The sequence below is a fragment of the Alosa pseudoharengus genome, unplaced genomic scaffold (assembly GCF_046254945.1).
Source record: "Alosa pseudoharengus isolate Yale_2024_CS ecotype anadromous, Long Island Sound unplaced genomic scaffold, YU_APseudo_1.1 YU_APseudo_1.1_scf_2, whole genome shotgun sequence".
Classification (NCBI taxonomy): Eukaryota; Metazoa; Chordata; class Actinopteri; order Clupeiformes; family Clupeidae; genus Alosa; species Alosa pseudoharengus.
The window spans coordinates 21,943,460-21,956,387 of NW_027468663.1; the positions used below are offsets into that span (position 1 = coordinate 21,943,460).

A 12,928-nucleotide genomic window follows, 5' to 3' on the forward strand; every position below is an offset into this window, starting at 1 on the left:
TGTGCATTTCATTTGTGTGTGTGTCCGTGAGTGTGTCTGTGGGTGTGTCTCTGTGTGTGTGTGTCTTTACTGTGACCAGAGAAGCAGGTAAGAGAACTCTAACATCTATCACCTTATATGATAGGCCCAAGAAATTAGATCACACATCCATTTCTTTCCCCGTACTCACCATATACCACCTTCTCTATTGCAGTTGCACACATATGACAGTGCTAAAGAGTAAAGTACCACAGTAATTACAGGAAAATGCCTTTACCAGCCTGGCAGCTTCTGAAGGCTGAGAAATGTGAACAAAGATTTATGTGTGTGCAGATTCACGCTGGAGTCCAACCTGCCCACTCTGAGGGTGTACGACAGTATGAGTATGCTGGCGGGGTTGGACTTATCTCAGGTGGTGGAGCAGAGTGTGAATAATGGCACAGTATTTTGTTGATTAGCCATGTAATCAATCACCTGTAGTATGTCTCATAGAAAAAAATGAGGATAATGGCTTGACAAGTTCTCCTGAAAAACCAGTAGGTGGCAGTAAAGGTTAATTGGTTTCCTTGGGCAATGTCCATTTTTACACATCAACATTGGGCAATGCAGTAGCCTAATAAATTTTTCAGATTTCAACAGGACGTGTCTAAATAGTCAGTGTAGCCTACATTTAATATAGGCTTCATTTGTAGAGGAGAAAAAAATAATGAAAAATAAGTTCAAGAAAGTGAGAAATGTACACATAATATGTGTAAGGTAGGCTAATATATTTAATTGTGACTGTCAGAAAACATATATAATATCTTTATGCTAAGCGATGATGTAGCAGATGATTAGTGAGAGGCGCCAGTAATGCGCACCATGGTGCAGTAGAAATCGAAAGTAAAACAAAATTCCCTCTGTAAATCATCCATCTACCCTTAGGAGAAACGGGCTTTGTCCTCGTGGATTCACTCCGGTTAAACGGCGTAGTTTGTGTCGAGGCTATAGGCTACATAAATCAATCCTGGTTATAGCCTAACATCTAAATCCTGGTGGGGGTAAGAGCAAAACCGGCATTATTGCACTACATTGTTTCAGATTATTCCACTGGTTGGTTGAATTTCCCATTGTCCTACGTAATTTAGAACGACCATTAACCGTATATTATTTGCACACCTATGAAGTAGATCCATTTTGTTGGCCGTAGGCTATCACACTATTAATTCGCCGAACTCGTTGTGAAGTTTAAATGAACTGTCACGTCACGTTGCATCCCAGCTGTAAAATGCAGACGTTCAGAACATAGTAACATTGTAGCATATGACGGAGGTGGCTTTTAGATAGATGGATTACAGCAGGCTAAGTAAAATAGCGATGTTTCAAAGCTAAAGTTCGTCAGAATCTTGGGATACGCCCGCTTGACAACGAGAGATAGCAGGGGCGGACTGGGACCAACTGAAACAACATGAAATTAACAGGGCTGGAAATATTTTATTCCTGTAGGCTACCTACCTACATTGCTGGTACATTTTGGAACAGTATATCTACATGAACTAATTATCTGTTCCAGTAGCCTATCGTAGGCCTATAGGTTATAGCTTAGTTGGCTTGTGCATGACTTTACGTTTTGTAGCTTACATTTCCGTCAGTCTACAGTCTTTTAGCCAATGGCATGATAACCCTTCCAAGATAGAAACCTTCTCTACTTTGAGAGACCAACCACCACTCATGCCATCGATGTTGAATTTTGGGTGTCTGACGGAAACTGATCAATCTGACCAACAATTAACTCGATTTGACACTCTTTTGCTGTCCGGGTTTGCAAATCATTAGGCCTAATTTAGAAAATTTAAGTTGCGCTATTTGTTATTGTAATCACAGCACGGCCTTGCTATGTTATCATTACCATATCATTACATTATCGCAATTAAAGGAGAATTCCGGTGTGATATTGACCTAAAGTGTGTTGAAACATGATACCGAGTGTGAACGTATGTCTCATAGCCCATCTCGGCTTGTCCCCTGCACTCCAAAATCTGGTGCTATTTAGCCGATGCTACCAACAGCTTGTTCAATGGTGGTGCTTCGGCATCGGGCTAGCCGTGCAAATAAATCACTGTTTTACACCATTTACGAGGCTCAATGTATCTCCACACTTCATTGGTATACTACCGAAGGCCCTGACATTTAAAACGAGACATTGAGATCAGATTCCAAAAAGAATTCAGTGGAAATGCATGGATTCCAGTTTCTTCCAGTAGCAGCAACTAGAATCCATGCATTTCCACTGAATTCTTTTTGGAATCTGATCCCTTATCATACCTGTTCATTCTTACTCGTCGCTCGACTTATCGTGACTAAATTCAAGATGGCTGCAAACGCTAAACTTCATGAAGATACTGTATGTATAAATCGTCTTGTAAGTAAACTACCAGTGCTTTTTCAAAGTTCTCAATGTCTCGTTTTAAATGTCAGGGCCTTCGGTAGTATACCAATGAAGTGTGGAGATACATTGAGCCTCGTAAATGGTGTAAAACAGTGATTTATTTGCACGGCTAGCCCGATGCCGAAGCACCACCATTGAACAAGCTGTTAGCATCGGCTAACTAGCACCAGATTTTGGAGTGCAGGGGACAAGCCGAGATGGGCTATGAGACATACGTTCACACTCGGTATCATGTTTCAACACACTTTAGGTCAATATCACACCGGAATTCTCCTTTAATAGGCTGTCATCTAATCATCATCGTCGGCATGGCATGTCACACATAGCCTACCTGCTCCACCAGTGAGTGAGTTCTTCATGTAGCCTCAATAGGCTCGCACCACCATCTGCTCACTGTCCCTCTGCTCTAGCTTGCTTACATCCTCGTTCAAACTCAACGAACTTCAACATGTTAATGCTAGCCTACTTGCAATATTGTATTTTTGAATCTTCTACATTAGTGTTAATTTTGCACAATTGTCACTACCGGCACCCGCCGCAATTTCGTGTAGGCAACTTCGATTAACTTTTGATGCGCTCACATCCTGGCTCTGAGCCAAAATGGGAGGGGTGGGGCCTGATAGTATATTTTTACTACCATATTTCTCTTGAGACTTAATCAGGACGATGAAAGGTCAGGATCCAAGCGTTATTCTGTTACAAGCAGCGAGGGTAAGAAATGGTCTATGGTCTCTGTAGGCCATGGCACAGGCCATGCCATGGCCTCTGTGGATCCCTCTCTCTCTCTCTCTCAGTTCTCCAGGTTCTAGTTCTTCTTAGTCTAAGTCTGACAAACATTTCAGTTTAGTTACTTTTGAATGCTTTAAACAAAGAAAGAAATGGCGCCAAAAACAATCCCACGTGATTGGTTCTCCACTTGGCATCAGACACACCTACTTACACCAGTGTTGCGCGGGTTTGGTCACAAGCGGCCCGCGGTCGCCCGATATTTTAATCAACCCGACCGCAACTCGGACCGCGAATATTAATTAGGACAAAATTATACCCGACCCGCGATCCGACCCGCTTATTTACAAAATGTGTGCTTTTGGTTATAGCCTGCATGCCGTGTGACAGTAGGCCATTTCTGTAAAACAAACTAATTTATTTGCGAAACTTTATGCAGTAGAACTACACGCAGTAGGCATGCAGGACATAATGTTTGCGCAGGAGAGAGAATGAGAATAAGAGCGCAAGCACGCACGCAACCACCAAGGATTAGAACACTAGGAAAGATTTGAAGGACATACATCTTTCTTTCGAAAACAGAAATGGTGAGGCAAGGTAGGCAAGAGAGATACATTGCTGGTCAAAACGTTAGCGTAAGAACTGGTTTATAATGCTGAATGAAGCACAAAGCTTTACTAAAGCGCATCCACTGTTTAAAGTCACAAACACAATGAACTAAGGTAACTTTTATGCATGCGCGAACCTATACATACCGGTAGATATGGCTGTGTAGTCTGTGCCATAACATTTATTCCTGCAGGCTGCCCGTTTTGGCTGTCATACTTTTAAATGGCTTCGCAAGAAGTAGGCCTACATAGACCATAACTTGTACTACTGTCATCTTCTTTAAGAACTTTTCCCAATATTTCCCATAGCCTATATCGCTTTTCCTGAAGGGGTGTCTTTATTATTTTAACTTGCGTCTTCAGCTTCTTTACTGTTGATTTTACTGTATTGATGTTTTACTGTATTGATGCTAGCCTTCTCGTGATATTTTAAGTAGGCCTATTTGTAGGAAATATATATTTCATTATTTTTAACTGACCCGCCCGCAAATGACCCGAATATCATTAAAATATTTTGTTTATGACTCATAACCGCGGGTGACCGCGGTCATCCGCGGGCGACCGCTTAATTTCGGGCAGACCGCGCAACACTGACTCACACCTATCTCACACCTATCTGAATAGCATGAGCCAAAATGGGAGGGGTGGGGCCTGATAGTATATTTTTACTACCATATTTCTCTTGAGACTTAATCAGGACGATGAAAGGTCAGGATCCAAGCGTTATTCTGTTACAAGCAGCGAGGGTAAGAAATGGTCTATGGTCTCTGTAGGCCATGGCACAGGCCATGCCATGGCCTCTGTGGATCCCTCTCTCTCTCTCTCTCAGTTCTCCAGGTTCTAGTTCTTCTTAGTGTAAGTCTGACAAACATTTCAGTTTAGTTACTTTTGAATGCTTTAAACAAAGAAAGAAATGGCGCCAAAAACAATCCCACGTGATTGGTTCTCCACTTGGCATCAGACACACCTACTCACACCTATCTCACACCTATCTGAATAGCATGAGGAGAGATATCTTATATATCAGAAATATCACTTATAGAATGTTCCAAACATTCTCACAATCAAATCATTACAATCCTTGTACTGAGACTATTACAATGATACCAAACATGAATACATTTACAGTTAATAACACAAACATATAATTCACCTAAAGTTAACTATAAGGTCTTTGTTTAACCCAAAGACAGAACAGAAACAGGACAGACAAATGGTAGGAGCCAGTGGGGAGCATTTCACACCTATCTGAAGAACAAAAGGCATCTAGACAGGCTTTCACTTAATTCAAGGATAAACAAAGGATGCTTGACAGACCAAAGACACATACAGGGTACACATGGGTACAAAATCACAAATGACCATAAGAACTACACAGTATTCAAGTCATAAAGACTTGAATCATTAAACTGTTCACATAAAATTATCATACAGAAATATTCCCTTCAGGCCTGACGTGAGCTGTTATTGGATCAGTCCAGTGTCAATAGAAATGTAACCAATGGGCCGCTGATTGTCCTTCCTTTGGACCGATCGTTGGCCAAAATAATTATATAGCCTATTCTATCGGCCCAAAAGGTGCGTCGGCCCACCGGGAAAATGGCCGGTATGCCAGATGGCCAGTCCGCCCATGAGAGATAGAACGACTGGCCTTTGCCATATAGCAACCATCCATTTAGAACTAGTAACGGCAGTTTGTCCTGCAAGTTGAGAAATTAGTTGATATGTGTCGGAAGAAATTAGTTCTACAAACAAGACAGTTTTAGCAATTAAAACGTTTAAATTGTAACAGGAAATGAACACAACGCAAGTGGCAACAGTGGAATAAGCGGGATAATGGACTACTCCACGGTGGTCTGAAAATATGAAATATAAGTAAGGGATAATGGACGACACGGTGGTCTGTTCACAGAAATTAATGCACTATTTAATATAATATAATATAATATAATATTATAATAATATATAATTAATGCACTCCGCTTCGCGTCGGGGCCGTTTTACAACCTCGACCGTGCATTAACTTCTGTGAACAGACCACCGTGTCGTCCATTATCCCTTACTTATTATCAACACTGCCCGGTAGAGATGCGCGGTTCGCGGTTACAGCCGCGGACTCCGCGGTTAAACTGCGGATCGGGCGGATGACGTGAAGAAATATAATATTTTAATTAAATTCGGACGGGTGAACCAATCAAACGCATCACCCATATACATTAAAACAACCAGCGGATGGCGGGCGGGTGCGGTTTTGAAAATTGGTCAAAAAACGTTGGTGCGGATGGATGGCAGATGGATGATAAGTTTTGCTATGCGATTACGGTTGAAATAATAGCCCATCCGCGCATCTCTACTGCCCGGTACTGGTGAAGCTTTTTCTGAGCAGTAGACATAGCACATAGATATATACACTAGATGTCGCCTTGACTACTGCTGTTCATTGGAACGAATGCGTCAATCGAGACGCCATCTTGCTTCAGTGATCCACTCCTCTATAATGCATTAGCGTCAATCTGGGCAAAGATCTAGCGAAAATAAAATCACCATAAATCGTCAAAATCTCAAGCAATTATCTAGTTTTTTTGGGTTGTTCCAACTGACAGGCATGTATTTATGGTTGAGTCTAGAGAAAACTAAGCTTAAGACGATAATAAAGATACATTTTACCCGTCTAGCCCCATAGACTCCCATTCATTCTGCACTAGCTAGCGGCGGCCCCTAGAGGAACAATGAGTAAACTGCAACCAGGTTCGATACAATGAAAGTAAACAGGCTCTTCGTAGACAGGCTCTGGTTGAGGCCACATACCCCTCGTCTCGTTTACTCATGTAAGTTGTAATCTCACCAGAAGTTGCTGTAGATCTGTAGAACATTTGCCTCTGCTACTACATAGGCTACGCCAGTCGTTACTTTTATAATCATGGGTCAGTGCCATGGGCAAACGAGATGTAGCTGAATTCATAAATGACAAAGCCATGAGAAAGGTGATTTTCTTACGTTTCAACAACAAAGAAGCCAATCTGCCATCATTGTGAGAAGTTCCCAAATTTGTCGCTAATCGCTAAAAAGGGTTTCTATCGCTGGGGATGGCCAAACGTCGCTAAATAGGTAACGCTGACAATACAGGAGAACTAGTTTAGCGCTTCAGATCCCTGTACCAAGATGGCGGCAGTGTTGACGCATGCTGAGAAGCAGAAGGCGACATCTAGTGTATATATCTATGGACATAGCATTGGATTTTTCCATTTAGCCTACTACTGCGCCACTATGCCTAGGCTATATAGGCTACTTATTTTGATACCTTTTATCCTCTTTATTCCAGAAGTAGCCTAACCTATTTGAATGTGCAGGGCTTCATTGTTATCCATTCAACTAGAAATGTAGGCCTATTTGTTTTGTGCTCTCGTGTTTGCCAAGGACAATTGAATCGGATAGTAGAGAAGCGCTCTTCCGACTTTTGTGTGTTCATGAGTTTGTAATGTGGCTTTCAAGTGATGTCGGAAATATCGTAAATCCTACTAATTCTGAGCACATAGAATACTCAAGCAAAGTCGTAATCACCAGTGGGAAACTCGAGTGTATCTAAGTAAGCCTACTCGAATTGCAGTATGATTTCTCCCGCCCCCCTTAATTACTGTTTTTCAGTTCGACAGCTTCAGACCTAGCCTGGAAACCAGAGTCTGGCCTAGATCCATAGGCAAACGTTTATTTCCGGGTGGGAAGGCAATGTTTGAGGTTTAAAATCATTGGAGTTCCTTTGAACCGCTTTGAACCAATCACTAACAACCGGCGTTTCGTCATACAGAGAAGTTTCTCTGCATCACGCCCGTAACAAGCAAGCCATCTTATCAGCAAACAGTCACAACTCCGTATCTCTCGCCAAAATGCATCATATGGTGTTTTGTGAATGTACCCAAGTCAAACTTTCATATAAATGCATAAGTACGTCCAAAGCGCCACTTTTAAGCTTGTATGCGTTGTCGTTTTCGGGTGAAATTACCTTTTGATCACTATTAACATTTGCGCACAGCAGTTAGTGCATTTCTCAAAACAATTAGTGCAAACTGCAAAACCTTGTGGATAACCTGCAAAAGCACGTCACTTGCGTAAAATGGATAGTCCATTCCTCAAAAGCAAGTATTTATGTCAATGAAACTGCCAGTGTCATCAAAATGAGAAGTCTTGACACCATTGTTTATGAACAACATAGTCAAATGGCTTTGTCATGTTTTCATTATGACAGTTTATGCTCTCAGTGTTTTCCCATGCAAAAAAAGGTCAGAACTCGTGACACTACCTGAAAATGCTCAAGACAGCACTATACAGTTGTACAGCCATTTGAAAACTACAGTAAAGTTACAAATTGCTGTAGTTAGGGGAGTAAGTGAGTACAATACAGTGAATATGTACGTTTCACAGTTTTACTGTATATCTTTGCAATTCTACAGCATTGTGACAGAATTTGATATAGTTCACCAATTTTGTATGTAATGACTCAAGCAATGAAATGAAGACTATTCAGCATCCATAAGTATAGTTCATTTTGACTGACATGACAAAGCAACTGATACATGTTCAAAAGCATTTGCAATTTGTTCAGAGGAAGGAGAAATTGCTACTATAACGTGCACAAATGACTAAATGTTGTGGAGGTTGAATTAGTAAGTATAAGTATATATACTCTTTATAGTTATGAGAATAATAGTTATGATCATTTTCATTCTGATCTGAGAAAAGCACCAAAGCGACTGAGAAAAACTATAATTTATATGCTAGACAGAGTATGATAACTATTTATGACAGCTAGTTCAACACATTTGCATGTAATGTCACAAGCGAAACGAAGAAAATAAGGCCAATTTATTTTATGGGGTAGGACTTTTCAGCAGGGACCAGTATAGTGCAATAAAAAGAAACAGCAGACATTTACAAAATCAGTTGCATGGATATAAGCATTGCTATTTGTTCAAGATGGAGTGAAACTGCTTTAATGATGTGCACAAGTGATAAGATGATATGAAGTTTGAACAGACAGTTTTAAGAATTTCCATTCTGATCTGAGAAATGTGCTAATTCAATTCAATTCAATTTATTGTGCTTATAGAGCGCCAAAACATAACACATGTATCATGGCGCTTTACAGAATGTAGGCAATCAGAGAAAAAAAGGAAAGAAAGGAAGAAAAGAAAAGCAAGAGAGAGGCCCATGGGTAACAGGGGCGAGGAAAAACTCCCTAGAATTGGAGATATATATAGGAAGAAACCTCGAGCAGATCCACGACTCAAGGGCCTGACCCATCTGCCTAGGGTCAGTACATGACAGTAAGGTCTGTATACATGACAAATGCATATGATAGTCGGGTGTAGAGAATAAGACATGGTGTTAAAAGCACTTGAGCTGAAAGTTACAAGAGGTGGGATGATTACGTATCCGGTATTGTAATTCATTATTCCTGATTTAGTGACAGAAAGTTCAAATAGTCCAGCGTTGGAATTGTCAAGGGGCATGTGGTGGGTTGGCAGACGGGCCAGTAATCCGGGCAGAGTTGTCATAGGCAGGTGGTGGGTCGCTAGGCTGTACGGGCCAGGAGTCCAGATAGGGGGGCAGTAATAGGGCAGTCGAGGATGGGACTTCAGGTGAGATGGGTGAGAGGAGGGCCAACACACGGATGGTTGATGACTGGTGATGATATACCTCACAAGTGAGGTACAGTAAGGGGGAAGAAAGAGAGATGTAGAGTGGGTTAGTATTACTGAAAATCAAAATGGTTAATTTCAATAAGTAATCAGTAGTACTATATATTGTTACAGTATACCATGGTGAGAATAGGCAAGAGAGGGAGAGTTGAGAGAGAGAGAGAGAGAGAGAAGGGGGGAGAGGAGAGGGGGGGGGTTGTACGGCGTGACACATGCTAAAGCAACTGAGAAAAACTGTAAAGGCCTACTCAACTTTCCCAACACTGTATCTCTTTAACTCCCTTCACTGACTTAAAGGTTGTATCAGCGATTGCAGGCCCCAAAAAGGCCCAAACATAAATGATCACATTCATCTAATCTTTCCTAACAAGCTGTCTGCTCCATAAGCAGGCCGTCAAAAAAACGTGTCTCTGTAGGCAGCCTGGGCTCCGAGATCTGTACACAAAAACAATTGCTACCAACAAGGGTTGGCAACCCACTCAAAGGCAAAATAAAGTGTTTCAACCAAGATGCACGTTTAGGAGAGTTTTAATTGCACGGGAGGGAGGGGGAGTGACTAGCGAGCTAGCTCTCTGTTTGGTTTGAACATCAACAGAAGTGACGTATCCCCGCTATCGCTGATACAACCTTTAAGATTGCCACTTATCCTACGTAAACTGCAGAAACCTTTCGGTAGATAATGTTGTACACCTACAGTGCCTACCCCTATATGTCTAAAACTTCAGCACTTGTCCTCACAAAATGTCAGCACTTGTCTTAAAGGACCCCGACCAGTAGTATAAGTATAAGTATAAGTATATATACTTTTTTGATCCCTTGAGGGAAATTTGGTCTCTGCATTTAACCCAATCGGTGAATTAGTGAAACACAAACAGCACACAGTGAGGTGAAGCACACACTAATCCCGGTGCAGTGAGCTGCCTGCTTCAACGGCGGCGCTCGGGGAGCAGTGAGGGGTTAGGTGCCTTGCTCAAGGGCACTTCAGCCGCGGCCCACTGGTCAGGGCTCGAACCGGCAACCCTCCGGTTACAAATCCAGAGTGCTAACCAGTGGGCCACGGCTGCCCCAGTAGGCACTTGTCCTGACATTTTGAGTGTAATAAGGCACAAAGGCACAGTTTACTGTGGTAACGTGATTGGGACGGGACAGGAAATAATAAACGGGAGCTGGCGGGAAGCCAGAGATTAACTTAAAAAAATGACGCTGCAATGCAGTGAGTGCGCCCAAAGACGTGGGGCATTTCGTTTTAGAAAAGAGAACCATTTACAACCCACAATACGTTTGTTGTTTATTGGTAGCCTATCAGAGCAAGACAAAGCAGCTGCCCTGTTCACAATAAATCAGCTTCAGCGACTAGGCCCTAAGGCAAAATGGATGCAAAGAAACAGTTAGCCTACAGGCGAAAGTGTCAGCAAAGGACAGCTCTATTCAATTGCACGAGCTGTCCGGGAAAGCGATTCTCGTTGAGTTTAATGTGTCATGCAATGTTGGGGCATGGCAACTCGACGATCGCATTCCTCAATATATTTATTGCATAACCCTGGCGGAACACAAAAAATAGTTTTGTTTACCCATAGCTTCGCTGGTTTAACGTGATGAGGACGGTGCAAACCAAAGATTCTAGAACAGAGCTCCGCTCTAGAATCTTTGGTGCAAACTTAACTGATGGGATGAGATCTACAATTCTGACTATGAAATGATTTAAGCATAGCCTACATCAAAGTCCTGTAAAATATGTAATTTTAATGTAGCCCAAAATGATCGGCTATTAAAGAAAAGTTAGACAAGGCTGCCCTACCAAAATGTATGGTCACCGCACGCTACTGGGTAGCCTAACAGTCGGATAACTTTAGACATCAACATAGGGAGCGGGACGGGATTCGGGAGTCTTTCTCTCGGGATTTTGCGGGACAGAATTTTTTGGGGGGGGGCTGTCGGGATATGAAGGGAGTATTTGTGCGGGCTCGGGATGGGACAGGAGTGAAAATTGATTCCCGTGTCACCCTCTAAAGTACAAGTATATATACTTTTTTGATCCCGTGTAATTTGGTCTCTGCATTTATCCCAATCCGTGAATAAGTGAAACACACTCAGCACACAGTGAACACACAGTGAGGTGAAGCACACACTAATCCCGACGCAGTGAGCTGCCTGCAACAACAGCAGTGCCCGGGAAGCAGTTAGGGGGTTAGGTGCCTTGCTCAAGGGCACTTCAGCCGTGCCTACTGGTCGGGGTTCGAACCGGCAACCCTCCGGTTACAAGTCCGAAGCGCTAACCAGTAGGCCACGGCTGCCCCTAACATGTTGGCTGCTTTAGCCGTTAACCAGCTAACTCGCGTCAGACAGCACCGGTTTTTTTTTTTCACGTTTTTTCCGAGATTCCAACAGACAGTATCCGTGAACATGATCAACTGAGCTCTGTATTAAAATTGGCCGGAGTTCTCCTTTAAGACCTGCCTTTACATATCCAGTATTTATCAAGAACTCATAGCTTGACAGGCAGTAGGTTAGGCTACTTATTACCCCCTGTGTGTGTGTGTGTGTGTGTGTGTCTGTGTGTCTTTCTCTGTTCTAGATGCATACAGATATGTTAATCAAATTAACTTCTTGTTTTGTTGTTGTCAGTGATGTGGTGGCTGCTCCTCTTTGTATGTGCCTGTCATGGTGCACCAAGTAAGTGTTTTTACTCATTTAATGTTGCTTCATCCAGTCTTAACTAGATGTACTGCATAGCAGTACAAAATATGACCGCCGCTCAGTCCTGTACATCCGTTCCGTGAAAATAAATCACACTTGTCAATTTGTCTCCATCTCCTACTCCATCCCCCACTCTTGAAACTTTTGTGTATGCTTGTATGTGCATGCCTGTGTGTGTGTGCGGGCATGTGTGCCTGTGTGCATGTGTGCGTGTGTGTGCGTGTTTGCGTGTGTGTGTGTGTGTGTGCATGTATGTGTCTGCGTGTGGAAATGTGTGTGTGCATGCATGTGTGTGTATGTCAATTTGTCCGATAGTCTAGTGGATGTATATCGGTCGATAGTCATTTTTAACAAACACAATGTAAAAATGTTCTCCCATTACAAGGTTCTAATCAAGATGGGGCATTATGTATTTGAATAGGCCTAACTATCCCTCTTCATATACAGTAATTCATTATGTATTTGAATAGGCCTAACTATCGCTCTTCATATACAGTAATTCATTATGTATTTGAATAGGCCTAACTATCGCTCTTCATATACAGTAATTCGTTTTTGTTGTATAGAATAGAAAGAATAGTAAGAATAAAAGAGGTCTTTGTTCTGTACATTACCACAAACTACATTGTGAGCAGTTTATGCTTAATGACTCGTCCTTTATGCCAGCAAAACATTTACAAATATGATCACTTTACTTCAAGCCTTTGAAGCCTAAACCATGCTCCTCCTTACTTGAAACACCTTTGTTGAAATGTAAGAAATTGAAGACTGAAACTAATGTTAGCCCACCTACA

At 42.1% G+C, this 12,928-nt stretch overlaps 1 protein-coding gene across 6 annotated transcripts in view; it reads left to right on the forward strand.

Moving 5' to 3' along the window:
• Positions 1–928: 928 nt before the first annotated feature.
• Positions 929–12,928, forward strand: part of LOC143135127 (uncharacterized) — a 110,378-nt gene continuing 98,378 nt past the window's right edge. For 4 of the 6 annotated variants that reach the window (XM_076295850.1, XM_076295853.1, XM_076295854.1 and 1 more), the window contains exons 1-2: positions 929–1,019; positions 12,063–12,110. In XM_076295850.1, the coding sequence (XP_076151965.1) occupies positions 12,065–12,110 (46 nt within the window). In that variant the 5' untranslated portion in view covers positions 929–1,019; positions 12,063–12,064. Of the gene's footprint in view, positions 1,020–11,645; positions 12,111–12,928 lie in introns of those variants that run through there. The other 2 variants (XM_076295855.1, XM_076295851.1) reach the window with 2 other exon arrangements.